The sequence below is a fragment of the Tamandua tetradactyla genome, chromosome 4 (genome assembly GCF_023851605.1).
Source record: "Tamandua tetradactyla isolate mTamTet1 chromosome 4, mTamTet1.pri, whole genome shotgun sequence".
NCBI classification, from domain to species: Eukaryota; Metazoa; Chordata; class Mammalia; order Pilosa; family Myrmecophagidae; genus Tamandua; species Tamandua tetradactyla.
In genome coordinates this window covers 10,044,954-10,072,604 of record NC_135330.1, presented here as the reverse complement: position 1 = coordinate 10,072,604, position 27,651 = coordinate 10,044,954, and the positions used below count along the sequence as shown (strand labels likewise).

Sequence of the window (27,651 nt, the reverse complement as noted above, 5' to 3'; positions counted from 1 at the left end):
AAAACGGAGCTCCCCTCTGCTTAGAGGAGAAGTTGTTTGGGGCTCTGAGGTCTGATGGGCAGAGGTACTGGCTCCTTGGTTTCTTAGCACATAATCCCCTCCCCCGCCAAGAGTCTGCAAAGCCTCCTCTGTCACTGGTAATATATACCCTGTGTTTGTAATTCTTTGCTCCAAAGGATTGGTACAAACTTTGTAAAGTTTCTGCCTTTTCCTTGCCTCCCTTCTTCCTTGAGGATCTGAGATGGGGTGGGTGGGGAGGGAGTGGTTTGTAGGTGCTACACACATCCTACCTGAATAGATGGGTGCATAGAGGATTGAACAAGCGAATGAAAGGACTGGGCCTGGAAAAAAGTATTTTTAGAGAGATGGGGAAGAACATTTGCAGGGGAGCAATTGCTCTCTCTGAGTTAAGTTAACCTTTGGTTATCCATGCTCATAATAATTTCCTTTTGACTGTGGAATGTAGCCTAAAATGCCCATAATCTCTCCCAAACACTAATCTCTGTATTGCTTCAGAGTCCTGCTTAGATTAGTTCAGCAGTCCGCAGACAGGGATCTGACTTGGCAGTGGAGAGAAGGCAGACAGCTACAAAGGATATAATGTGTATGTGGCGGGTTTGAGCCACCTCCACTCCCTTCTCTGTCATTTGACCCTTGTAAAGGGAGACCTGAGACAGATTGAGGCAAAGAGTTAGATGGTTTACGTCTCCCCACTGGGAATTAGTGCACTTACCTTTTTTGAGATGTGGATGGTGAACTACTACTGTGAATTCAGGGGTGGGGCTGCAAGAAGGAGGAGGCAGTAAGGGTTCCTGGGTTGATGTGGGAAGCTCTTCTGGAGTTTATCTATCCTTACAGTCATCTCAGGATTTGTATAGCGTGGTGTGGTTTCAGAAGTGCTTTTATAGTACATATCTCATTTGACTCTCATCACAGTGTTTATGTGAGATAGATAAATCAAGGTTGTTGCCATTTTACTGAGTCTCAGAGAGGATACCTGACTTGCCCAGTACCATCTTGCCTGATGAATGGCAGAAGCTGGACTCAAACGCAATTCTGATTCTGAACCCATGACTCCTTTTATTACCCCACCCTGAGTAACTTGATTCTTATACTTGTCCTGTACAGTGTCGGGGGCAGGAGGGTCGTCATGTAGAAACATGCGTTGTCATTTTATTCTCTCTCTTTGGCAGTAGGGGAAGATGGTCTTCAGCAATCAAGGTATTCCTTTACACTTTCTGTTTAGTAGTCTGGGGATAAAGCACCATTTTCTTCTGCGGGGTGATGTATCAATTGTCCAGTGAGAGCATTCCTCATTTCCACCATCTCCAAGCTTCTCTTCCAATTTATAGGTTTAGTTCTGGCATCCAGGTCCCCTTCCTTCTGGGTATCTCCAGCTGCATTGGATCTTGATCTGTTAGCTGTAAGCTCATTCTTTTGGACGCTTTGACATCCCAGTTTTATGACCCTATGGAGTTTTAAAATAATTGGCAATCTTACACCATACTGGGGGGATGGAGTGGGAGGAAATGTTACAGATTATGTAGTCAAAGATTCTCTTTTGGTTTGTCGGTTCTCTTTGTATAGAATGTAGTGTAAGGTGTTATAAGAGTGCTTTAGAAAATTAAAATATATAGTTCCTGCTCACAAAGAGCACATAATATAATTGGTGACCTAGGAAACACAAGAGACCACATAATACAACGCTAGACTGTAATCTCCATGAAGGCAGGGACTGTTTGGTTTACTTTGTTATATCCAATGTGCTTAGCTCAATGCTTCACAGGTGGCAGGTGCTCAATAAATATTTGACAAGTGAATGCTGGAATGAACATGTGAGCAAGTATAAATTCTTCCATTTCAGACTGTTTCAACATTCGTGAGTTAATTTCAAATATAGTTCAATAAGGTCAGTTAAAGAAGGCTTCCAGATGAGGTGCATTTCCTAGAAACTAAGTGACAAGTTGAGGACCCTGTATATGGGGAGGTATTGTGGCTCAGAGTAAAGAAGGCTTTGGAATATTTATTTGACAGAGTTTTTTTTTTTTTTTCAACTCTGACTTCTGGGTTCATAGAAAGCATTAATTATTAATTATGGCTAGTCCTTATATTTTAATCATACTGAAAGATGATAGGCTAAAGTGTAATTAATTAGTGTCCTTTCACATTTTGTCCATGGACAAATTTATTGCCCACTAATATATTTTCCTTTCAAGAGTTTCTCAAACTGTGTTTGGTATTACAAACAGAGATATTGTTTTTACAGGAGTGGTCATGAGTTTCACTTATTTGTCTGTATACAGGTGTCTAGTTCCTTATGTTAAATGATTTTGAGATGGCCAATCTGGTTATGTGTTTTGCATCTATGAAACAGCTTTTCTCTGTGCAAAGTTAGAGAGTTTATGTGAAGACCAGACCACACAGCGCCTTAGAGAAGTACTAGATTTAAGCCAAGAGTTCTTGATTTGAGCCGTGGCTTTACCCTTTAACTGTGTGACCTTGGGCAAGTTACTTTACCCTCTCTGGCTCCTAACTGTGAAGCAGTGGCTCATTCATGCAAAGTACTTTCCAGTTTACAAATGTTTTCATATAGTGTCATTTGAAGATTATAATATTTATCCCACCTTTCTCATGGAGCTGTTGGAAGGAATGGAACAAATGAGATAAAATATTTCAGATTGCTTTCCAAACCATAAAACTCAGTATAAATTTTAGAAGAGAACCTCACGAACCTAATTTAAGCTTCATGCACTACTTTGTAGCCCAGAACAAATTAAGGAGGCTAAAATATCTTTCCCTTAGTTTGAAAAATTTAAGGAAAGTAAACAGACTTTATGGATGCAAGAGTGAATGGGGTTAGTAAGAAAGAATACTATTCCAGTGGTCAGGGTTGGGTGGTGATACCAGAAGAAAAGTGGAAGGTTATTGAATCTCCTTCCTGGGAATTTTAACAAACGAGGGAGACTTCAGCTGTCCTTAGCTCACTTAGATGTCTTTCAGTGATGGGGATGGAAAGGATTTGTTCTGGCCTTTCCTTGTCTTAGAAGCATGACTTTACTAATTCAAAATAAACCCAGACCCAGCAATTGTTCTCTATCAGAGAACTGAGATCAAATGTAACCTTTCCCCAGTCTACAGCCTTTCTTTCTATGGAAGGCAAAATCTCACATCCGGTAGTGGGTGGGGAAGGGAGGGGAATGAGAGGCCTGTCCTAGGAAAGAGCTCTCAGGCGGAGGGAAAGATGGGTAGAAAAGAGCTGCAGAGGCAGATTTAAGTAGCTGAGGTTCTGAATCGCTGAGGCCAAGGAGATTGGGTTCATCTGGGAACGTGGTGAGAAGAAGGGGGAGTCATGGAACTCCTCGCACCTTTACATCTTCCCTTATTGAGCTCCGGGATCAGGAAATCTCAGGACGTTCGGCCGTGCTTTGCTTTTACCTATTTTAGAAGGCTATTTCCCAGAACGGTGGCGGAGATCCAGAGCTGCAAATGGTGAGTCCCCTGAAATACTATATGTTTTCCAAAATGTACACTTTTTCTGTTTAGGGGTATGAGGTGAGAGATGGCAGTGGATTTGCAGATGATGCATTTGGTGTGTACTCACCATTGTAAGCAGGAGCACGCTGAGCTTAGCTTTCATATACTCCAAAGCGTTTCTGAAAGAGCATCCTTTAATTAACACATTTTTTTTTTCGTAGTCACAGTACTTGGAAATTTGGGGACAGTGTCTGTTACAGTTTTAGAAATTCTGATATATGTGAAAGGGCTTTGTTAACAATGATCTATAAAAAATAAGAGCGGAATTATTTTAATCTATATCAATTGAATCTGCTCACACCTTCCTAATGGTATCATCTGAAAAAAAATCTATTTTGTTGGTTTATTATTTCTAAAACTTAATTCCAAGGTTTGCCTTGTGATTTGGGAACTCTTTTCCCCAGGGACGGTGCCTTCTTCATTCTTTTCTCAATCTCTGTTGGGCAAATACTAAAGCATAAACCTGCTACTGGCATCCAGGGTCACTCTTCAACTCCAGGAAGGAGCAACTAAAGAAGTTGCTAATACTGGGCTCAAAAGAAAAACATAATCATTACTTCATTAAGGGTAATGTTGGATTTCCTGGGAAAGGTGGTTTGGAGTGCTGTGGAAAGAGCGACGGGATCTGGGTTAGTAGACCTGGGTGCTGGGTCCAGCTTTGCTGTCAACTAGATAAATAACCTTGGAAAGGTCCTCACCTGCTCTGGACCTCAGTTTTCTAATCTGAAAAGATGAATGAATTAGGCTAACCAGCCTCTGAGGTTTGATCTCTTCTAGCTATGAGATTCTTTGAGCTTCCAAAAACTTCATGCCTGGTGTCCTTTCTTTCAGTGAGCCAGGACTTTTTTCCAGGAATCATATGGGTTTCCTTTTGAAAGCCAGTGAAAATGAAAGTTTGAAAAGACTAGGGAACAATTCTGCTTGGTGAAATGGTAGAAGAAAGTGGAAATAGAGGGATGTGGAAACTTCGGGAGGAACTGGGGAATCTGTGGCCCTAATAGAATTTGAGTAAGATTTAGGAGGTGTTTTTAAAGTCGGAAAGAATACCCGTGGTACTGAAACAATTGAATGGATTTAAGGGGAAATAACAGAAATCTGGTAAAACTCTAAGGATTTACCCTGCCCTCTTGTCTCCAAATAGGGTGTCTGTTGTGCTAGTAAAGATAGGTTAAGGGTCTTTCCCATTTTCAGTGATCTCTTGAGAAGGATGGTTCCATGAGTTCAACAATTATAAATTTTTCTAGATCCCAAATTTTGCTTTGCCACAATTTAAAGTCATTTTATTGTCTTTCAGTTCTGATTTTAACTTAGGCCCTATAGGTACTAATATCCCTCTTTCATTTTTATTGACTTCTTTGAGATTTTCCTCCCTATTCTAAAGAATTGCAAACTAAGACCTGAAAACAAGAGATTTAGTCTTGATCTCCAGCCCTTAACTCCTTTCTTTCCAATATTTGGAAGCAGCTGCCACAAAGTGGTGTGATAGGATCTATAGTCATTAGCTGTGGCCTGGCCTCAACTCACAGAGGAACCAATCCAGCAACCTTCTAAGTGATGACCTATGACCTGTGGCACTTGCAGTTATTTGGTCAGACAGCAAATATTTATCATATGATTGCATGCTCAGTTTAGTTTTTGGTGCTCTGGGAGATAGGTAAGCATGTGGAGCTTACATTCTAGGTGGGGAAGATTAATGAACAATACGGAACAATGTAAAGACAGCAAATACTTGATGAATCTTGATTATACCAAAATCAATCAGGGAAGAGAGTGGAAGAGTGGAAGGTTGGTGTTAGAGTAGCCAGAAGAAGGGTGTTTCTTCTGAGCACATTTCTGACAGGGGAAATAATGTAAGCAAAATTTCTGGGTAGAATCAAGTATGGTGTGGTCTTGGAATGGTATAATTGTTAGTCTTTGAGAACAGAGAGAAATTAGGTTGACAAGGTGGGGATAAGTGGGCATAAAGGCATTCAGACTTGAGGTGTTAGGATAAAAGGAACTAGTGGAAGTTTATTTATATGGTGAGGGAAAAGGGAATTCTGACGTCAATATGTAGATTGGAAATGAGGGCCAGCTGGACGTTTTGCAGCAATCTTAGCAAAAGATAATGGGTTACTGAATAGTGGTTGTGGAAGGAATTATGAAGGTCAGAAAGACATTTGGAAAGGAGAATCAACAGATTGAGTTAAATTTGACCTCCAAGATTTTCAGACCTGTGGAGTAGAAGGGTAGTGCTATTGATAGACTAGAACTGTCATTAAAAGCCATTTTATCTCCCATTGGTTCCCCACAGTTTACTGAATACAGCATACTGAATGATACTTACCTTGCTAAAACCCTTAGTTAGCCCAGTTCCACCAGATCATTTCAGAGTTCTGTGTAGTTAATGCCCTAGACTTTTAAATGGCAGAAAGAGGGTGTCAGATCTGGAAGTTCTCTTAAGAAACTCGGTCCTGAGTTGAGATTATCATATATTTGATGAATGCTGATTAACCTGTCCATTCCCATGTAGCAGACCAGACTCTAGGGCTAGAGAGATATCCATGCTAAAACCATCCTAGAGGCATAATGGAGGAGAGTAGAGCGTTTGTGTAAAAGCATTTTGTGAATTCAATACTGCCAAACATATGGTGAGTGTTGTTAAGGCATTTGGTTTGGCGGGGACCCCAGATCGGCCTGAACTCTCTTCAGTTGCCGATTGTAGACCCGTGCTTGGTATACTCTTAGGCCTATGCTGATTCTAAAGTAAGAATTGACAGTCAAGGCTCTTGGAACATTTTGAACAAATACAGGACCAAAGTTAAAAATCAGGTTCTTAAGATCTCTTTCTAAGGCATGTTTTTCTTTGCTAGCAATCCACCATGTCTTTCCTTTCTAGCCTAAACCCCCCAACTTGGGGTTCATGACTTCTTCCTTCAATTCAGTCCGCATCTCACTAATTGCATGCCTTATTAATGTACCCCACCACCTGCTTCAACTAGACAAGCTTCTTTCCAGGGCCCACATCACTCTGCCTTGCCTTCATGGGAGTGTTCTCTTTTCTCAAACTCCATTAGTTTCATTTCCTTCATTAAGACCTTTCCTGGTTAATACCAGCAAACCCTACACATTTTTATCATTTAACATTCCTTTTGTGCATGCATACAGCAGTTGAACTCCGTTATCTTTTATGTGATTCTGTAACATAATTTATATAAATGTACTAGCAGAATGTTTTGCACGATAGACTTTATTTGATACATTACTAATCTTTATTCTCTTTTTATGAGTTTTTTAAATTTTATTTTAATAATTAAAAAATTTTTTTAAACATAAACTACACAAACATTCCTTACCATATGATCATTCCATTCTACATACATAAATATGATAGACTGATACATAAATGTTGGTGCTATATTCCATTCCATTTTGTGTTGGTTATTGTGTCTTATCCAGTTGTTCAAGGTTCAAGAGCATTGTCTCCTCATTTTTCTGGGTTGTCTTCTAGTGCCCAATTTAGTTTTATTTATACAAAGGTATACTCCAAACTGGCTGTTTACTGACTTGAGTAGCTCATTCTGGACATTTCTAATCCCCTCCATGCCTAGCCACAGGATTTCAAGAAAGCAGCTCTAAACATTGCTGCCGGGAACTGACACCAAGAATCTGTCCTTGCTGTTATTGAGTGCTAGGTATTGGGCGCTTAGTATTCCTTATAGGGACAGAGTAGCCTTGTTGGGGCTGCTTGCCTTCAGCTGGGGATTTCCCCGTTGGCGGCATGGCTTCCGGGCTGCCTTTCCCTGCAGGGGTCTGACGGGCACAGGGCCTACCCCGCTATTGTCCTAACTGCCCTAGGCTGGCCCCATTCATGTCCCCGAGCAGGGCCCTCAGAAGCTTCCCTCCAAGAGACTGCTGCTGCAGAGAAAGGCCACTGTTGTTCTGGGGGGTGGTGAAGGAGAGAGTGTAGTAAATAGCTTTGTGAATAGGACCTTGTATGAGGCTAGAACCACAGACCCTCTTCTCTTCAGAGCCCTAGGGACAGAAGCCAAAAAAAAAAACCAAACCACTAGAGTTTCAGTGTCTTTATAGGAACAGAGTTTTAGGTTTAGGAAAATTCATGCTGTCCCTCAAAGAAGAAGGTTGGTCCATTTAACAAATCTTCACCTGGCGTGATGCTAGACAATAGGGATACAGCATGAATAAGTTGTATACCCTGCCCTCAAAGAGCTTTTAGTTTTTTGGGGAGAGGCAGAAGTAAGCAAGAATTGTATACTAGCACCCTGAACTTCTATGTTATCAGTTGAAGCACAAAGGAGGGACACCTAAGGAACATTTCCTGGAGGAGAAACATTTTCACTGAATCCTGAAAATGAGAGTCAGGTTGGAGAAAGGGAAAGTCCAGGCAGAGGGGGAACTGCATCTGCAGAAACCTAAAGGCAAGAAAGAACACGGTAGCGTGGTGGTGTGGAAATTAAAGTAGCTGTGATCTGTAGCTACCATAGAACAAGAAGAGATTAAATGAAATAGAGAATAGACAGGAGACAGGGCCTGAAGACCATCTCATCTGTGTTAGAGGTTTTGGACTTTATCCTGGGGCAGCAGCAGACCACTGCAAGATATTAAGCAGGGAGTGACATAATTAGGTATGCTTTAAAATCGGGACAAAACAGGACCACTTGGCTTCAGAGTGGACATTGGATTGGAAGAATGATCGAGTGAAGAGCCGGAAGATGGATTAGGAGACCACTGTGGTGGTCCGGGTGAGAGGGTGGTGGTGGGCGGCTATTAGGAGAACAACATTGGAGGTGGAGAAACATGAAGGATTAAAGACTAAACAGGAAGTTGTATTGGGGGGGGAGGGCACGAAGGAGCGTATAGGTCAAGGATGGTGTCCCAGTTCTTGGGTTACTAGGTGGTGCTGATCAGTGAAGAAAGGAAATTGTAGAGGAAGAGCACAATTTAGGGAAGGAGTGAGATGGGTTCTGTTTTGGATGTGTTGAGTTTGATGTGCCTGGGACCCAAGGGAAGATGTTCAGCAGGCAAATAGATGTATAAGTCTGGAGGATGACCTGGGTTAGAGAATCACATTTGTGTGTCATCAGCATATAGACAATCAGACCATGAGATTATCCGGGAACAGGATACAGAGTAAGAAGAGAAGAGGGCCTTGGACAGAACTCTGTAAAGGTGAGGCAAAGGAAGAGGATACCACAGATGAAAACTGGGAGGGAGTAACAAACAGAAGGAAGCCAGGGCAGTGTGGAATCTCAGCAATGAAGGGAGGGAGTGGTCAACAGTGTCCAGTCCTCCCAAGAGGTCATGGAGGAAAAGGACAGGGAAATGGTTGGATTTATAACTAGGAGAATGGTCGGGGCTTTGGTGATGGGTTTCTAGGCAGTTGTGGGGACCGGAACCAGTTTGTTGTGAGTTGAAGAGAGAAGAGGAGGTGACAGTGAAGTCAGTTTTTTTTTTTTTTAAAGTTTGTTTTTCAGGTCACTTATTGTATGAAGTTTGGTTGGAAAGAATAAGAAAAATTGCAGTGTAGCTGTTAGTCCCTCTCCATAGGACTTTGGGTTTATTTTTCCAAGGTAGGAATAGTTGGCTCTAAGCCAGAGGTTCTCACTTTATTAGAATCACCAGGAGAGCTTGCTAACACACAGATTGCTGGGCTCCAACCCCCAAATTTCTATCTCATCAAGTTTGGGTTGGGGCCTGAGAATTGCATTTTTAATAGTTCCCCATGTGATGCTGACATTACATTCCATGTTTTGAGGGCCTCTGCTTTAAGACCTCTGGGTTCTTAATCAGCTCTTCTTTTGCTCTTAAAACTTTGTTGTTAACTCTGTATCCATAGCTTTTGTATCAATGATTCCACCTTCTGTTGTGTTTCTTCAATATATTGGTAACCCCTTGAAAGCAAAAACCAGTCACTTTTTTAGCTCTTTAACCTTAACGCATAGCTTAGTGCCTGATATACAGTAGACATTCCATAAATACTAGTTAAGTGACTTGAATTGAGCCAGGTGAATTAATTAAAGCAGAATTTCTGGACTCCTCATCTGTGAAATCTTGTTTAGTTCTTTATGGCCTGCCTCTGGAACAGGTGCATATAAATCCTATCTACTGATCAGAAAGCAGATCTTATACAAAGTAAATGTCAAAATCAAATATGTATAATTTCAATCATTCTGTTTTGGATTTAGTGAGGTAATTAATTTCCTAACATGATTCCCCGAACTGATCCCAGGTTCTGAATTTTCCAGTGGGAAGGATCCTTGCAATGTTGAGGATTGCTCTTAGAATGTTGCTAGAGCTCTTAAAATGTGATTCCTGCACTCAAAAGAGCTTCCACCTCTAGAATATCCTTCCACAGAGTGGTGCTGTTTTTGCTGCAGCTCATGTTCCAACCAGGGCCTTCACTGCTTAAGGAGTAGGCACAGGAATCCCATGCTGTTCCGGGACTATTTTAGTGGCTGTCACTTTCCTTGAAAATGGGTTTAGGGACCACACAGCTGAGGTTTCCAAGGGTCCCCTGACCTTTAGTCACTCCCTCTTCTCCTCCTTTTAATAGTCTTCTTTTTTCTCTGAATTAGTGAGTCATTTCTCCTCATCTGTAGAAGACCCCTCAGTGATCCGAGCTATGGTGTGGGTCAGGGAATAACTGGAGGAGCAGGACGAGGCCCAGAAATCACTGTGTCAAACACTCAGGCCTCAGGATATTTAATTCAGTAGTCAGAGACCCAGAAGAGATCCTGGTTCTCTCTAGCTAGACCTAGGCTCAGGCTAGTAAATATACTCTTGCTTTTAGCTCATGCCTGGAGATACACCCTTTCACTAATCCTGAATTCCAGGCATGGCTGGTTGAGAATGAATTGGGCAAGACATAGGGAGAGAGACTGCACCAGCTAGATCTAACATGGAATTCTCATAGGGTTTGTTTGCCTGCTCTCTTACAATCCCACTTTCGATTTGTTGGTCTGGGATATGGAAATTTTTAATTCACTCAACATATTTATTAAATACATATTAAATGTTTAGGCAGTGTTCTATGCACTGGAGATTCATTGAAACTTAGTTTCTATTGGAAGAAGACAGATGAATAAATATAATATTTTTTATTAGTTATGACTAAAAATATAAATAAATATAGTTAAGACCTGGGTTAGACTCCCTCTCCTGAGAGAGGCAGGAGGGGATATGTGACAAAGATTAAAGGAAAGATTGGTGTCAAGAGAAGTCTGTTTTTAAAGTAGGGGAAGACATGATTGACCAGTGTGAAGGGGAGACATTTTAGAACTGAGATAAGAGTGCAATGATGGTGATGCTATTTTTTCTTTCTGCAGTACAATATGTTTGGTAAAGTGTTTTTATCCATTAGCTCATTTGAGATAGGGCAAGTATTTTCATTCCCATTTTATAAATGGGGAAACAAACAAAAGGAAGTTTAGTGACTTGCCAGAGGCCCCTAAACTATTAAGTCATGGGTCTGAGATTTTGTTTTTTAACCTACACATTCTGAGCCCTAGCCTAGTGCTGTTTTCGTTCTCCTGTACTCCTGTCCAAGGCTTAGAAGTAAAAATGTGTAAGTTTTGTGAGAGAGCTAGACATCAGGTTTGCATGACAGTAATAAAAGATTCCCTCCAAAAACAGAGATTGATAAATTAGGAGTTAAGTCCTCTGAGTTTTTCTGTTTTTTCCTAATAAAATCTCCTTATGCATGGCCTCCTTAGAACCTGGGGTTCACATACACTGCCCAAGAAGAGAATAACTCCTCTCTCCCTTTTTGCCTCCTGGGTAATTAAGATGGGGAGAGAGTTGGCCCTCTGGAATCAGGTGTGTTCGCTGAGAGGACAGAGCAGAAATGTCCTCAGTGTGACTCAGCAGTCTTCCACTAAACAGTGTGGCTTCTTTAAGCTACTTGGGGGCTTATCTTTGTGTACACTACTGGTGCCTGGCACAGTGCCTTGTGTGTAGTGGATGATGTTCAGTAAGATTTATTGAATGAGTGGATAAAAAAAGTTTTATTACCAGCTTTATTGAGATATGATTCATACTACAAAATTTACCCCTTTAGAGCCTACAGTTCAGTGGTTTTCGTATATTCACAGTTGTGCAGCCATTATCACTAGCTGATTCCAGAACATTTTCATCACACCAAAAAGAAACCCTAAACACTTTAGCAATTATGTTCCATCCCTTGCCATCCCCCCCGACTCCATCCCTACCCCCACCCCCACCCCCATCCCCAACTCCTGGCAACCACTAATCTACATTCTGGCTCTTTGGATTCGCCTTTTCCAGACATTTCATACAAATGAAATCATACAATATGAGGCCTTTTGTGTCTGGTTTCTTTCACTTAGCACAATGTTTTCAAGGTTCATCCATATTGTAGCATGTATTAGTGCTTCATTCCTTTTTATGGTCGAGTAATATTCCATTGTATGGATGTAGAGCGTTTTATCTATCCATTCAGCAGTTGATGGACATTTAAGTTGGTTCCACTTTTTGGCTGCTATGAATCATATTACTATAAACATTTGTGTGCAAGTTTTTGTGTGGACGTTTATTTTCTTTCTCTTGAGTTTATGTAGGAGGGGAGTTGCTAGGTCATATGGTATCTCTATATCTAACATTTGAGGAACTTCCACACTGTATCCAAAGTGTCTGCACCATTTTACATTCTTACCAGCAATCTTCTAGGGGCCAGTTTCTCCACATTCTCACCAACTAGTTGTTGTCTGTCTTTTCAGTTACAGACATCCTGGTGGGTGTGAAGTAGTATCTTATTGTGGTTTTGATTTGCCTTTTCCTAATAACTAATGATGTTGAGTATCTTTTCATGTGTTTTTCAGCCTTTTATGTTTATCTTCTTTGGAGAAAGTCTCTTCACATCCTTTGCTCATTTTTAAATTGGGCTTTTGTCTTTTTATTGTTCAGAAATGGTTACGATTTTAAGCTAAGTTGCTTAGCCACTCTAGGCTTCAGATTCATAAGTTGTAAAGTGGAAAAGTTGGATATGATCTCTGAGATTCATCCAAGTCTAATATGATATAATTGGCGGTACCTCATTCACCAATGTCACAGTACAGTCTAGTTGTTAGGAGTATAACTTTTGTGTCAGATAGGTGTTACGTTTCCCATTACTTAACCCTTCTAAGTCTCGGGGTTTTTTGGAAAATGAAAAGATTAGTATTTCTTTCTTAGGGTTCTTGCAAAGATAAATAAAATAATGCTGGTAAATTATTTAGCAGAATGCCTGATTAAGAGCTCATGGCCATTACCTCATATCTTGTCTCCAGCTGGATGAGCCAGGTCCCCATCTCCTGGATGTGACTTTTCCTTCCTGACATTTGAGCCTTTGCACAGTTGATTATTACTTAGGTTATTCATTGCTGCAAAGCAAATAACCCCCAAACAACTGTGGCTTTAAGGTAATACCAATCACTTATTTCGTTCATGATTCTGGGATTTGATTGGGCTCAGCTAAGCAGTTGTTCTCCATTGGGATCTCTCATGCAGTTGCAGTCATTTGAGGACTGAGCTGCAAAGACTTCTTCACGTACATACCTGCCCCTCTCTTGGGAAGTGTTCTAGTTTGCTAGCTGCCAGAATGCAACACACCAGAGACGGATTGGCTTTTAATAAAAGGAGATTTATTTAGTTAGTTCTTCAGAGGAAAGGCAGCTAACTTTCCACTGAGGTTCTTTCTTACGTGGAAGGCACAGGATGGTCTCTGCTGGTCTTCTCTCCAGGCCCCTGGGTTCCACCAACTTTCCCCGGGTGACTTCTTTCCGCATCTCCAAAGGCCTGGGCTGAGCTACAAGTGCTGAGATGAGGAATGCTGAGCTGCTTAGCTGTGCTACGTTGGGATCTCTCATTTAAGCACCAGCCAATTAAGTCAAACATCACTCATTGCGGCAGACACGCCTCCTAGCCAACTGCAGATGTAATTAGCAACAGATGAGGTTCACGTACCATTGGCTTATGTCCTCAGCAACAAGACCAGGTATGCTCACCTGGCCAAGTTGACAACTGAATCTAACTTACACAGGAAGACTCAGACACTTGGGGCTAGAACAGCTGGTGCTCCTCAGGCCTCTTTCTCTCTCTTGTCTCCATATTGTCTTTCTACATGGTGGCCTCAGGGTAGCTGAACTTCTTATAAGGTGGCTGAAGGGTCCCAGAGCAAGCATCCCAAGGTATTTGCCGATGTTCTAATTTCATTTACTGGTGAAGTGTTGTCTGACTAACTCCCCTTGATCTAGATTTCATCTTTTTTCTTTTTCTCCCACCATGTAGGGCCCTGTCGATTTTTACATAATGCATGATTATCTTTTCTTGTGCCTTTCGCATCTGTAAATAAACCCACAGTATCTACACCTGGGCTCTACTCTTTAATAGTGTCAATGAGCTGCCTCAAATAGGTCACTAAAATGTACAGTGGGGGCTTTTAAAAAAGTAATTTAAAAAAAAGAAAGGAATTTAATAAGTTACAAGTTTATGGTTCTAAGTCTATGAAAATGTCCAAGTAAAGGCATTCAGGGAAATTCAAGAAAGGCCAATGAGTCTGGCACACCTCTGTCAGCTGGGATGGTATACTAGTCCCTTGTTCCTGGGCTCTGTTGCTTTCAGTCTGTGTTCCTGTGGGGATTCCTCGCTTAGCTTCTTTGGAACTGGCTTTCATCTCTTGGCTTCCTTTGGCTCTTTCCAGGTTATGGTTTACTTAATATCACATGGCAACTTGTGCTAGACTTGAAGCATTTCCACGCATCTATGTGTCTGTTCTCCAAATTTCAGCATCTGTGTCAGCTCTGCTTGTAGTTTTTGTGTTTTTTTCAAAATGTTTCCCTTTTTAAAGACTCTGGTAAACTAATCAAGACCCTCCTGGAATGGGTGGAATCACATTGTCACATGTTTGTGGAGATAATCAAAAGTTTCCAACTTAGAGTATTGAACTGGGATTGAAAGAAACAGCTGTCTCACAAGATTGAATCAGGATTAAAACATGGCTTTTCTGGGGTACGTAATATTTTCAAACTCACACAAGTGGTTATCTTTGAGTCTTTGTATATTCTTTGAGTCATGCATTTATTATTTCAGCTAATACTTTTGTAGCATCTGCTATGTTCTAGGCATTGTGTTAAGGGCTGTGGACAAGAAAGACAGGATTCTACTCTCATGAAGCTTACATCCTGATGTGTCTGTGTGTGTATGTGTGTTGGGGGGGCGGTGGTGGGATGGTTGGTAGTGGTAGAGATAAAGGAAGTAAATTAAGTATATAGTTTAAAATAGTAATGAATGAGGTGGAGGCTTCTTTTTAATGATGATTGATTGAACATATGTGGTTAACTTGCTCCTTTTTAAAGCTGGAAAATGACAGTAAAGATTTTTTTTTAATGCAAAAAAATAGAAGAGACAATGGGGGAGTATTTTATATGCAGTAAAGCATATGGATGAAACATAATAGATCAGCAGATATGAGGAAGCTGAATACTGAGCCAGCAGTAGGATTAAATCAGAGCACCAACCTTATTTATTTTGGGAAACAAATAGATACCTCATATAGTAAAGGCTGAAAACCAGATTGAGAGTCCTTTTAAGAAACAGTTGAAATCCCTGATCCCTTCCTATACAACTGAGCCAACGAATCTCTCTTATTACCCCACTGGGAAAATAGAATTGCTTTTTTTTTTTTTTTCTGGAGATGGGAAAAGAGAGAATCTTTTGACTGTTGCACAGCAGTGACAGGTAAGGGTGGGAGGGAACTGAGTTGTAGAGAGAGAAGTTTAAATATTGAAAGTGTAGACTTTTAACCTTCTCAGACTTGTACCTTTAACTTTGGTCTTGAGGCTTATACCCTCAAGACTTGGGTTGTCTTGAAGGAAAAATGTCAGCGGGGGCTTTTGCAATATATTTAACCAGCTAGTATTCAAATGTTGACTGGTTCTCTCTTGGTTAAAAACCCTTGCAATTTTTCATATTGACTAAACCCTCGCCCTTGTCCACCTGGCATTTTAGGGAAACTCAGGTACTTCACCTCTTTGTTCTTTCCATGATATTACATCCAGCAATAAAGGCTTATGGAAGGGAGGAGGAGGGAGATGATAATAACAATTAATATTTGTCCAGCACCTTACTGTTGTTTGGAAAATACTGTAGCAGATATAGCTGTTACTGTTGTTACTCTTCTTTCTAGATGAGGAAACTGAGACTCACAGGAGTTGAGACGTGAAATCACATTCACAGTGAACCTAGTTCTCTGACTCTAGGTCTTGGGCTTCATCTCCTTTCTTGAGGAAGACATCTGATTTGGCCACTGGTTTACTACTCCTAAATACCCAGGGCTCCAGGGAGCCCACAGTATTGATATCAGTAATTCCCTTCTACCATTCTGTCTTTGTTAAACAAACTGAAAATCAGATGAATTCTATTCTTCTGTCCTTCTGGCCCCATGTTTTCTTCCCATGGTCTTATTTCCTCTGTTTTGATTATTTACACCAGAGATTGTGTTGCTTGGGAGCGCTGTGGTCTTGGTTACTTTGGAAAAGTGCACTCCCAGTAGGGAAGGTTGTGTGTATGTGTGTGTGTGTATGCACGTATGCATGTGCCTGTCCATATCTGTTTCGGAAGAGGGGGAGTCCTGAGAAATAGTTCTTAGTAGGAAGCAAGAATGAACCAAAGGATAGGCAGGTCGCTGGGGAAGGTAGCAAAAAGAATCTCCAAAAATGGTAGCTTAAAAAAAGAGAAAGAGTGAACAGGCAGATGCAAAACTGATGTTCTGTCTGCATCTGACCCTGCTGATGATCTGCCTCTTCCTCCAAATTGATACTTACTTCATCAAGGACTCTTTCCTGAGAGTCTGGTTCATTTAATTTCCTCTCTAGGTGATCAAGTACTTGGTGAGCTTTATTAGGATGCTGTTGGAAGAAGTCAAATACAAACAAGGTCAAGGTTGGGAATCTACTTACTGTGATAATCCTTGAAATACCAAGCATTTATACAGTGTTTTTATTCTTCAAAGCACTTTCCTTCTGTTATACTTTATCCTTACCACAGGCTTGTGAGGAAGAGTCTGTGGGGTGATGAGGGAGGCATTTCTCTTCGGTGAACTCAGTTTTCCTTTCCTCTTCAACTTGTGCCTGGATTTCCCTAGGACACACAGTTTTCTTTTGTTTTAATATTTTTATTGAAATATCTTCACATACCACACATTCTATCCAAAGTATACAATCAAAGGCTCAAAATACCATCACATAGTTGTGTATTCATCACCATGATCATTTTTAGAATATTGCTTCACTCCAGAGAAAGAAACAGAAAGAAGAAAGCCATATATCCCATACCTCTTATTCCCCATCCACCATTTTATTTCTTTATTTGTCCTTATTTTTTTACTCATCTGTCCATACCCTGGATAAAGGAATCATCACCCACAAAGTTTTCTCAATTTCACAGTCACATTGTAAAAGCTATATAGTTATACAATTGCCTTCAAGAATCAAGACTACTGCAATACAGTACAACAGTTTCAGGTACTTCTCTCTAGCCACTCCAATACACCATAAGCTAAAAAGGGGTATCTATATATTGCATAAGAATAACCTCCAGGATAACCTCTCTACTCTGTTTGAAATCTCTCAGCCACTGAAACTTTATTTTGTCTCATTTCTGTCTTCCCCTTTTGGCCAAGAAAGCTTTCTCTGTCCCACATTGCCAGGGAGATTTACACCCGTGGGAGTCAGGCCCCATGTAGGAGGGGTAGAGCTGGCTTAGAGAGAAGCCAAACAATTAAATTAATTAAAATTAAAATTAAAAAATAAAAAAAGAGGCCACATGTGAGCAACAAAAGAGGTTCTCTGGGGGTGACTCTTAGGCATAATTATAAGTAGGCTTAGTTTCTCCTTTGCAGGAATACATTTCATAGGGGCAAGCCCCAAGATCCAGGGCTCAGCCTATTAAATTAGCTGTTCCCAATGCTTGCGAGAATATCAGGAAATCCCCAGGTGGGGAAGTTTAATATTTCCTCCTTTCTCCCAAGTCCCTCCAGGGGGCCTTGCAAATACTTTTTTATTCTCTGCCCAGATTACTCTGGGATGTATGGGGCCATCACACTGCCCTGTCCAAATCAGTAAGATTTCCCTCCCTATTCAGGATTCCATGTAATTATGGTGTCTGAATAATCTAACCATATAATTTAAATGAGATATTGTGCTAATCAAAAATATAAATTTCGTACCAAATAAGCATCTTTCCTATGGTAAGAAGTTGAAGTTTTGAAATATAGACCATATCATCCTTTACCCTCTATTCTGATTTACTTTTAGTCATGTCCTGATCAGCTTCATTCATATCTCTAGTCGAAGTCTGATCACTTTTTCAACATTTTTAACAGTTGATGTATGGGGTAATGCTGTCTTTCATAACTTCAGGTTTCTAACTGAGTCTCAGGTGTCGAACAAATACCAGAAGTTCCAGGAAGTAATCAGGCTATGCACAAATAGCTCAGCCTCTCAGAATTTAGAAATAATTTACAACTCCAGAATAAATGTAACTGGTATACGAATTTTTTTAAATTTTTATTTTAACATTTGTTCCCATTATTTATTTTTATTCCATATTTTCTACTCATCTGTTGACAACGTAGATAAAAGGAGCATCAGACACAAGGTTTTCACAATCATACAGTCACATTGTGAAAGCTATATCATTATTCAATCATCATCAAGAAACATGGCTACTGGAACACTGCTCTACGTTTTCAGGCAGTTCCCTCCAGCCTCTCCATTACATCTTGGATAACAAGGTGACATCTACTTAATGCATAAGAATAACCTCCAGGATAACCTCTCCACTCTGTTTGGAATCTCTCAGCCATTGACCCTTTGTCTCATTTCACTCTTCCCCCTTTTGGTCGAGAAGGTTTTCTCAATCCCTTGATGCTGGGTCTCAGCTCATTCTAGAGTTTTTCTCAATCCCTTGATGCTGAATCTCAGCTCATTCTAGGATTTCTGTCCCACGCTGCCAAGAAGATCCACACCCCTGGTAGTCATGTCCCACGTAGACAGGGGGAGGGTGGTGAGTCTGCTTGCTGTGTTGGCTGGAGAGAGAGGCCACATCTGAGCAACAAAAGAGGTTCTCTTGGGGGTGACTCTTAGGCTTAATTTTAAGTAGGCTTGACCTATCCCCTGTGGGGTTAAGTTTCATATGATCAAACCCCAAGACTGGGGGCTCAGCCTATAGCTTTGGTTGTCTACACTGCTTGTGAGAATATCAAGAATTCAACTTGGGGAAGTTCAGTTTTCCCTCGTTCTCACCATTCCCCGAAGGGGACTTTGCAAATACTTTTCCACTCACTGATCACATCACTCTGGGATTCATCAGGGCATCACCTGGACAAACCAACAAAATCTCATGTCCTATACAAAGTTCCATGTACTTAAGGTGTTCAATCAACTATCTACATAAGTTATATTAGGAGGTGCACTAGTCAAAGTATAGATTTGTACCAAATAAACATTTTTTGCTTCAGTCTCACACATTAGTTGAAATTTTAAAAAATTAAGTACCATCTGTTTTCAGCACACTGCAGTAATGACATTCTTTTGTTCTTCCTCATGCAAAAACATTTTTTAAATTTGTACATTTAGTCACTATCATTATACACTCTAGGCATTCCTAGATTACACCATCTCAATCTTTATTGTCTTTCTTTGTGATTTCATTTATGCCCCAGCCCTCCTCCCTCTATCATTCTCACATGCAGCTTCATTCAGTGTTTTAACATAATTGTATTACAATTAGGTAATATTGTGCTGCCCATTTCTGAGTTTTTATATTCAGTCCTCTTGCACAATCTGTATCCCTTCAGCTCCAGTTACCCAATATCTTACCCTATTTCTATCTGCTGATGGTCTCTGTTACCAAGGAAATATTCCAAGTTTATTCACTGATGTCAGTTCATATCAGTGAGACCATACAGTATTTGTCCTTTTGTTTCTGGCTAATCACACTCAGCATAATGTCCTTAAGGTCCATTCATGTTGTTACATACTTTATAACTTTATTCTGTCTTACAGCTGCATAATATTCCATCTTATGTAAATGTCACAGTTTGTTTAGCCAACTCTCTGTTGATGGACATTTTGACTGTTTCCATCCCTTGGTAATTGTTAATAATGCTGCTATAAACATTGGTGTGTAAATGTCCATTTGTGTCCTTGGCCTCGTGTCCTTTGAGTAGAGACATCATATAGATGGGTCCTGTTTTTTAATCCATTCTGCCAGACTATGTCTTTTGATTGGAGAGTTTAATCCATTAACATTCAGTGTTATTATTGCATGGGTAGTACTTTCTTCTACTATTTTGCCTTCTGGATTTTATATGTCATATCTAATTTTCCTTCTTTTTACCTTTACTCATAGTCTTCCTTTCTACACTCTTCTCCACACCTCTCTCTCCTATCTTTGTATCTGTCTCTAGTGTTCCCTTTAGTGTTTCTTGCAGAGCTGGTCTCTTGGTCACAAATTCTCTCAGTGATTTTTTTGTCTGAAAATGTTTTAATTTCACCCTCGTTTTGAAGGACAATTTTGCTGGATATAGAATTCTTGGTTGGCAGTTTTTCTCTTTGAATAATTTAAATATATTATCCCACTGTCTTCTCGCTTCCATGGTTTCTGCTGAGAGATCTGTGCGTAGTCTTATTGGGCTTCCCTTGTATGTGATGGATTGCTTTTCTCTTGCTGCTTTCAAGATCCTCTCTTTCTCTTTGACCTCTGACATTCTGATTATTAAATGTCTTGGAGTATGTCTATTTGGATCTATTCTCTTTGGGGTATGCTGCACTTCTTGGATCTGTAATTTTAAGTCTTTCATAAGAGTTGGGAGATTTTCAGTGATAATTTCCTCCATTAGTTTTTCTCCTCCTTTTCCCTTCTCTTCTCCTTCTGGGACACCCACAACACGTATATTCGTGCGCTTCATATTGTCTTTCAATTCCCTGAGTCCCTGCTCATATTTTTCCATTTTTTTTTCCTATAGTTTCTGTTTCTTGTTGGATTTCAGATATTCCGTCCTCCAATTCAGAAATCCTATGTTCTGTCTCTCGAAATCTACCATTGTAGGTTTCCATTGTTTTTTTCATCTCTTCTACTGTGTCTTTCATTCCCATGAGTTCTGTGATTTGTTTTTTCAGACTTTCAGTTTCTTCTTTTTTGTTCTTTCCTTGTCTTCTTTATATCCTCCTTCAATTCATTGATTTGGTTTTTGATGAGGTTTTCCATGTCTGTTCATATATTCTGAATTAATTGTTTCAGCTCCTGTATGTCATTTGAATTGTTGGTTTGTTTCTTTGACTGGGCCATATCTTCAATTTTCCTAGTGTGATTTGTTTTTTTTGCTGGTGTCTAGGCATTTAATTACCTTAATTAGTTTATTCTGGAGATTGCTTTCACTTCTTTTATCTAGGGTTTTCTTGCTGGATGAATTTGTTGTCTATCTGTTCTTTGACATTCCATTCAGCTTTATCTGGACCTTTAGCTTAAGTTTTGTTTAACAGAGGAGAATTTTTCAGTTCTTATTTTCTTGTTTCTTGCCCTGCTTGTGTGGTGCCTTTCCCCTCCCCACACTTAGGAGGGTCTACTTAGATATTATAGACCCCAGCCAGATTTTCCCAGACCAAACTGGCCTCCTATCAGGAGGAAAGAGTCACCTGCATCAGTTTTCCCTGGGGGTGAGACCCAGCAGGTTGAAGGACTTGCCTGTGAAGTCTCTGGACTCTGTTTTTCTTATCCTGCCCAGTATGTGGCGCTTGTCTGACTGCAGGTCCCACCAGCATAAGATGATGCGGTACCTTTAACTTTGGCAGACTCTCCCTGCTGGGGGCGTGGTGGAGACAGAGGAGAGGTTGTAGGCTGATTTTAATGGCTTCAAATTACCAAGCCCTGGTGTCTGAATTCCTTGATGGAGGGATTCCACCTGGGTGGGGCTTCACCCCCCTGGGGAAGGCACAAGCTCCAGATAAGCCCCCAAAAGAGCTCATTTCTGCTTATGCCTAGGGGGCAGTTGCAGCCTGAAAAGTCCTGCTGCTGTATACAGAGGCAGTCAAGCCTTTGTAGATACACAGCCACAAAAACCTCTGTTTCCTTCTTTTTTTTTCCCCCCCTTTTTCTGTCAGTCCTGCCCCCTTGGCACCGGGGCAAAAATGAGCAACCTCCGCTTTGATCAGATTCACCTAAGCTGGGGCCTATTTTTAGTAGTCAGAATTTGTTAATTAGTTCCACAATTGGCATTTGATTGTGCCCAGTCCCTGCTGCTGCTGGTAAAGTCCTTTCCTTTCCCCTCTGGGAAGCGGCCTGTGTGGGAGGGGCGTTGGCCACCACAGCTTTGGGAATTCACAGTTCTGGGCAGTGCTCTCAGCCGGTTCAGCTGGTCCAGACTGGGGTACGCTGTGTATCCGGTCACTGTCGTGGCTCCGGGAGCTGTTCTGTACTGTTTCTGGTTATTTAGTAGTTGTTCTGGAGGACGAACTAAAATGTGCACGTTGTTAAGCTGCCATCTTGACCCAGAAGTCGTTATAAGAATTTTCAATCTAAGAACTTTTGCAATAGGCCTTGACCTGAAAACCTATGCTCTCGATTTCAGTTCTCCAAGTTTGTTTATTATAGTTAGTCCAGTGAGTGAAGCAAGATAATGTTTGTCTTTTTGTTTCTAACATTTCCTTCAGTATACTGTCCTCAAGGTTCATTCACCTAGTTGCATGATTTACGACTTCGTTCCTTCTTGCAGCGGCTCAGTAGTTGGTTGTATGTTTATACCACAGTTCCCTCTTCCATTACTCAGTTGGTGTACTCTCAGGCCACCTCCATCCATTGCAGATTGCGAACACTGCTGCCCTAAACACCAGTGTGCAAATGTCCATTCGTGCTTCCACTCTCAGTTCCTCCATGTATACACCTATCAACGGGGTTGCAGGATCATATGGCAGCCCTACCCCGAGCCTCTTGTGGAGCCACCACGCTGCCCTCCAGAGGTGCTGTACCACTCGGCTTCCCTACCTACAGTGACAGGCACATCTCTTTCTCTACATTTTCTCCAGCACTTGTATCTCAGTGGTTTGTGGTTTTTTTTTTCAGTAAATATCTGACACATTGCAATCCTCAAGCAGTTATCTCTGTTGTATTGGGATAGTCTCTATTCATTTTTAAACAGTTTTATTCACATATCATACAATCCAACCTAAGTAAATAATCAGTGGTTCCTGATATAATCCCATAACCATGGCTTCACCACCACAATCTATATGAGGACATTTCCTTTTCTTCCACAAAGAATCCCATACCCCTCCCAGCATATGCCCTGTTTATTGACATTTAGTTTTGACATATTGCCTTTGTTGCATTCAATGGAAGCATAATACAGTGTTACTGTTAAATATAGACCTTAGTTTGCATTGATTGTATTTTTTCCTGTATACTATTCCCATTTTCAACACCTTGCAATGTTGACATCCGTTTGTTCTCCCTCATGGAAAATCATTTAATCTCCATCACTGTCCACTCTAGACATTTCTAAATTATGCTGTCTCAGCCTTTATCCTCTGTCTTTCCTTGCTGTCATGCATGCCCCCAGCCCTTCTTCCTTAACCATACTCACTCTCAGCTTTATTCAGTGTACTGATATTATTGTGCTACCATCAGATAGTATTGTGCTATCCATTTCTGGATCTTTACAGTCTGTCCTGTTGCACATTCTGTATCCCTTCAGCACCAAATGCCTAATCTCTATGCACTTTATCTCCTAATAATGTATGTTCTTAACTTTAGCCCTTCAAGTTCACTCGTTAATGTTCATATTATTGAGACAAAACGGTATTTTTCCTTTTATTTCTGGCTAATTTCACTCAGCATAAAGGACACACAGTTTTTACAGCTCTTTCCAGCTTTAGGAGTTAGCTCCTTCTGGTACAGTCTAGCTCCTCGTCTTTCTTCCCATGATGGGGTTGCCTCCCTCCCCTGGTTATAATTACCAGGGGTGCTCGCTCATCTGTGTGGCTGCCCAGGCTGTCATTATCAGAGTCTCATGGAGAGCCTTTTATATGAAAGCTACAAAATAGAAAATAAATTGGCTTATTCTAATAAATTCCTAGCAATGAAGATCATACAATATTTGTCCTTTTGTGTCTGGCTTAGTTCACTCAACATAATGTCTTCACGGTTCACCCATGTTGGTCTGGACCAGAACTTCATTCTTTTTAATGCTGAATAACATTACATTGTATGTATATACCACATTTTGATTATCCATTCGTCAGCTGATGGACATTTGGATTGCTTCCGTCTTTTTGGCATTTGTGGATACTGCCTCTGTGAACATCGATGTGCATATCCTTGTTTGAGCTCCTGCTTTCACCTCTTTGGGTATATATGTACCTAGAAATGGGATTGCTGGGTCATGTGTCAGTTCCATACTTAACACTCTGAGGAACTGCCTAACTGTCTTCCACAGAAACTACACCATTTTATGTTCCCTCCAGCAATGAATAAATATTCCTATTTCTCTGCATCTTCTCCAACACTTGTAATTTCTGTTTTTTTTTTAATAGTAGCAATTCTAGTGGGTGTGAAATGATAATCTCATTGTGATACATTTCCCTATTGGCTAATGGTGTTGAGCTCCATTCATGTTGTTTTTTGTATCAGTAGTTTGTTTTTATTGCTGATAGTATTCCCTTGTATAGATAATTTCTGTATTCCTTCACCTATTGATGGGCATGACATGTGGGTTTCTAGTTTTGGAGCTACTGCCAATAAAGCTACAGTGAACATTCATGAATAAATCTTTTGTGAACATGTTTTCCTTTCTCTTGGATAAATCTTAGGAGAAGAATGACTGGGTCATATGCTACATATATGTTTAACATTGTAAGAAATTGCCAACTTGTTTTCCAAAGTGGTTTTATAATTTTACATTCCTACCAGTAGTGTTTGATATTTACTTGGCATGGTCAGTCTCTATTTTCAGCCTTTTAAGTCTGCATGTGGTAGTATCTTATTGTGGTTTTAATTTGCATTTCCCCTATGACTAGTGATACCAAAAATTTTGTATGTGCCTCTTTGCCATGCATATATCCTTTCTGATGAAGTGTTCGGGTCATTTGTCTACTTTTTAATTGGCGTATTGCCGGGTATGAACCCTGTTATTGAATTGTAAGGCTTCTTTGTATAAGCTAGATACAATTTCTTTGTCAGATATGTGTCTTTGCATATATTTTCTCCCAGGTGTGGCTTTCCTTTTCATTTTTGTACCAATGTCTTTAATTTGTTTTTACTTTGTATATGGTAAAATGCAGTGTCTTTTGAAGAGCAAATATAATTTTGATGAGATCCATTCTATCAATTTTTTTCTTATAGTTTATACTCTTTGTATTTAATAAATCTTTACCCAATTCAAATTCATTAAGATTTGTTATGTTTTCTTCTAGATATTTTCTGGCTTTAGCTCTTACATACAGAGCTGTGATTTGTTTTTAGTTATTTTTTTGTATAGTGTATGAAATAAGTATGAAGATTAATAATTTTTTTGCATATGGATGTCCAATTTTTCTAGCGCCATTTTTAGTGTATTCTTTCTCCATTGAATTGCATTGGCACCTTTCTTTGCCAAAAATCCTTTGACCATATTTCTGTGGTCTGGACTCTAGTCTGTTCCAGTGATGTGTATGTCTGTCCTTAGACTGATACCACACTGTCTTGATTACTGTAAATATACAATTATTAAAATCAGGTAAGAGCTTTGTTCTTTTTTCTAAATTAATTTGCCTATTCTAGGTCTTTTTCATGTCCACATAGCTTTTATATTTAGTCAGTTTCTATAAAAACTTCTGGGTTTGATGTTAAATCCAGATCAACTTGGAGAAAATTGGCAACTTAACAATACTGAGTCGTCCAGTCTATGAAATGGTATGCGTTGCCATTTATTTTGGTCTTTAATTTCTCTCAGCACTGTTTTGTAGTCTTTAGTGTACAGGTCTTTCACATGATCCTGTTATAAATGGCATTTAATATATTTTTCAGTTATTCCTTGTTGGTGTGTGTGCGTGTGTGTGAATATAAATACAAATATATATAATTGATTTTTGTGTATTGACCTCGGATGCCTGCAACCTTACTAAACTCACTTAAATTAGTTCTTGTGGCTTTTTTGTTGTTGTTAATTCTTTAGGATTTTAGAATGAATCTAAATCATTTTGCTTGCAAGTAAGGATAGTTTTATTTCTTCCTTTCCAGTCTGTATACTTTTCTGAGTTTTGGAGAAAATCAGCATTTGAAGACCTTTTGCTAGGCTTGTGGAGCAGATCTTATATTCTCCTTCACTAGGAATTCTAAAAAATTAAAAATAAATGAGATTATTAAATCCTTCTACCTATTCCTTTATTGATTGTGACCATTTTGTATCCACAGTATGCCAGGCACTGGCTAGTGACTAATGGAAGTACATCAACAAGTAATTATAAGTCAACAAATAATGTCCTAACTTACTTGTTGTAAGTTGTTATGAGTACCAGTTGCGTTGGGAACTTCAAGACAGGACTGTTGGGAATCAGGGGACTGAGTGAGATGATGACCTCTGCAGCCTGGCCACCATAGAGGGCTGTGATTAATGATGAACAAAAGACTATTTGGAGATCATTGATGGGAAAATGTTTAGACTGAGTTTTTCAAAGAAATTTTCTACCATCCCTGATTGTTGATATTTACTTTACTCAGAGTCTGAAAGAAATACATCTTTATTTATAGCGTTTTTTTCTCCTTCCTGTTTTCTTTCTTCTTTTATTCTTACATGGTCTGGCAGCAGCCTTTGTTTCTATCTCAGATCTCACTGATCTCAGGCCAGGAGCAGTGGATATAGGGACTTTTGACGTCGATTGCTGTTAATAATGATACTAAATTATGTTTCTGTACTTATAAGAACACTGTGAGTTGGGTCCCGTTGGCCCCATTTATTTTTGTTTTTGTTTTTCAAAAAGCTCTTTAGCAAGTATCCTCTTATTTTTTATCCTCATAGCAACCCTTGAGGTATTTACATTTCTCCTAGCGTATACATTTTGAGGAAGAAACACACTTTTGACTTGATAGCCCTAGCATATTGCCTAGAATCTGGCGAGTGGGAGGTGCTAAATAGACATTAATGTGTGTGTTGGTATAATTTCTCTTTAGCCTAGTTGTCATGCTTTGGGTTCTTCTAAATAATATAGGGTCATTCCCGTTTTACAGATGAGGAGAATTTCTCCAGAGAGTGAATGATAGCTGCTATCTTTTATTTAATGCTTGCCATGTGCCAGGCATATAATAGGTACTGCAGCTGCATTATCTCATTTAATCTTCACAACAAGCAAATGGGGTGTAAGTCATTGTGAGTGGCTCCGCACAAGCATATTTATTACCTACACAGCTCTAAGAACTAGTCAGGAATTCTTTCTCTGTTGTTTCGTTTGAGACTGAAGACTTAAAGCTATCCAAACTCCAGATCTGTTTCTAAAACCTTGGAAGTCGTGATCTCACTCTTCCCATCACCCCATTGCAGAAAACGTTTCTCCCCTCCCTGAATCGAGAATCTTCAGAGGGCAGAGACCAATATAGTGAAGAAATTTGGCATGTGATAGGAATTCAGTAAGTGTTTTTGACCAAGTGAGTGAATCTTTCTGGCTCATCCAGGGGAAACGTGCCCATTGGGCCAGAGCCCCAGAGGCCGTGGGCTGATTTTGTATTCTAGTGCTTCTTCCTCCTGCAGTGATGACAAGCCTGGTCCTCTGCATGCCTGTGCTGGATGTAGGAAAGCCCTCCGTGATATTCCAGTTGCTGACAGACAGGGACTGGGCGTTACTGAATGCCTGGGGTGCAAGTATGGCGATAGGCCTTTGAGCTACAATGATAAGACAGTCCCTGCTTCAAGGAGCTCACAGACTAGTAAATAAGTACAGTACAAGAAGAGTGCAGTAATGGGGGTATGAGTTGGGGGACAGGATAAAGATAATGAGTCAAGCCAGGGGAAGGGAATAGGGTTGTTTAATAAATATGTATATAGTTGTTTTGGGTTTTTTTTTTTTTTTTGACAAATCTTCACATACCTGCATT

At 40.1% G+C, this 27,651-nt stretch overlaps 1 protein-coding gene across 11 annotated transcripts in view; it reads left to right on the top strand.

Annotated features, from left to right (window-relative positions):
• The window catches only part of ARHGEF11 (Rho guanine nucleotide exchange factor 11), a 120,615-nt gene that overhangs the window by 2,880 nt on the left and 90,084 nt on the right, over window positions 1–27,651 (top strand). For 6 of the 11 annotated variants that reach the window (XM_077156525.1, XM_077156529.1, XM_077156523.1 and 3 more), the window contains exon 1: window positions 264–3,489. The exons of 4 other annotated variants lie outside the window; for them this stretch is intronic. In XM_077156525.1, coding sequence (XP_077012640.1) covers window positions 3,350–3,489 — 140 coding nt within the window. In that variant the 5' untranslated portion in view covers window positions 264–3,349. Of the gene's footprint in view, window positions 1–263; window positions 3,490–27,651 lie in introns of those variants that run through there. One more of the 11 variants, XM_077156533.1, reaches the window with a different exon arrangement.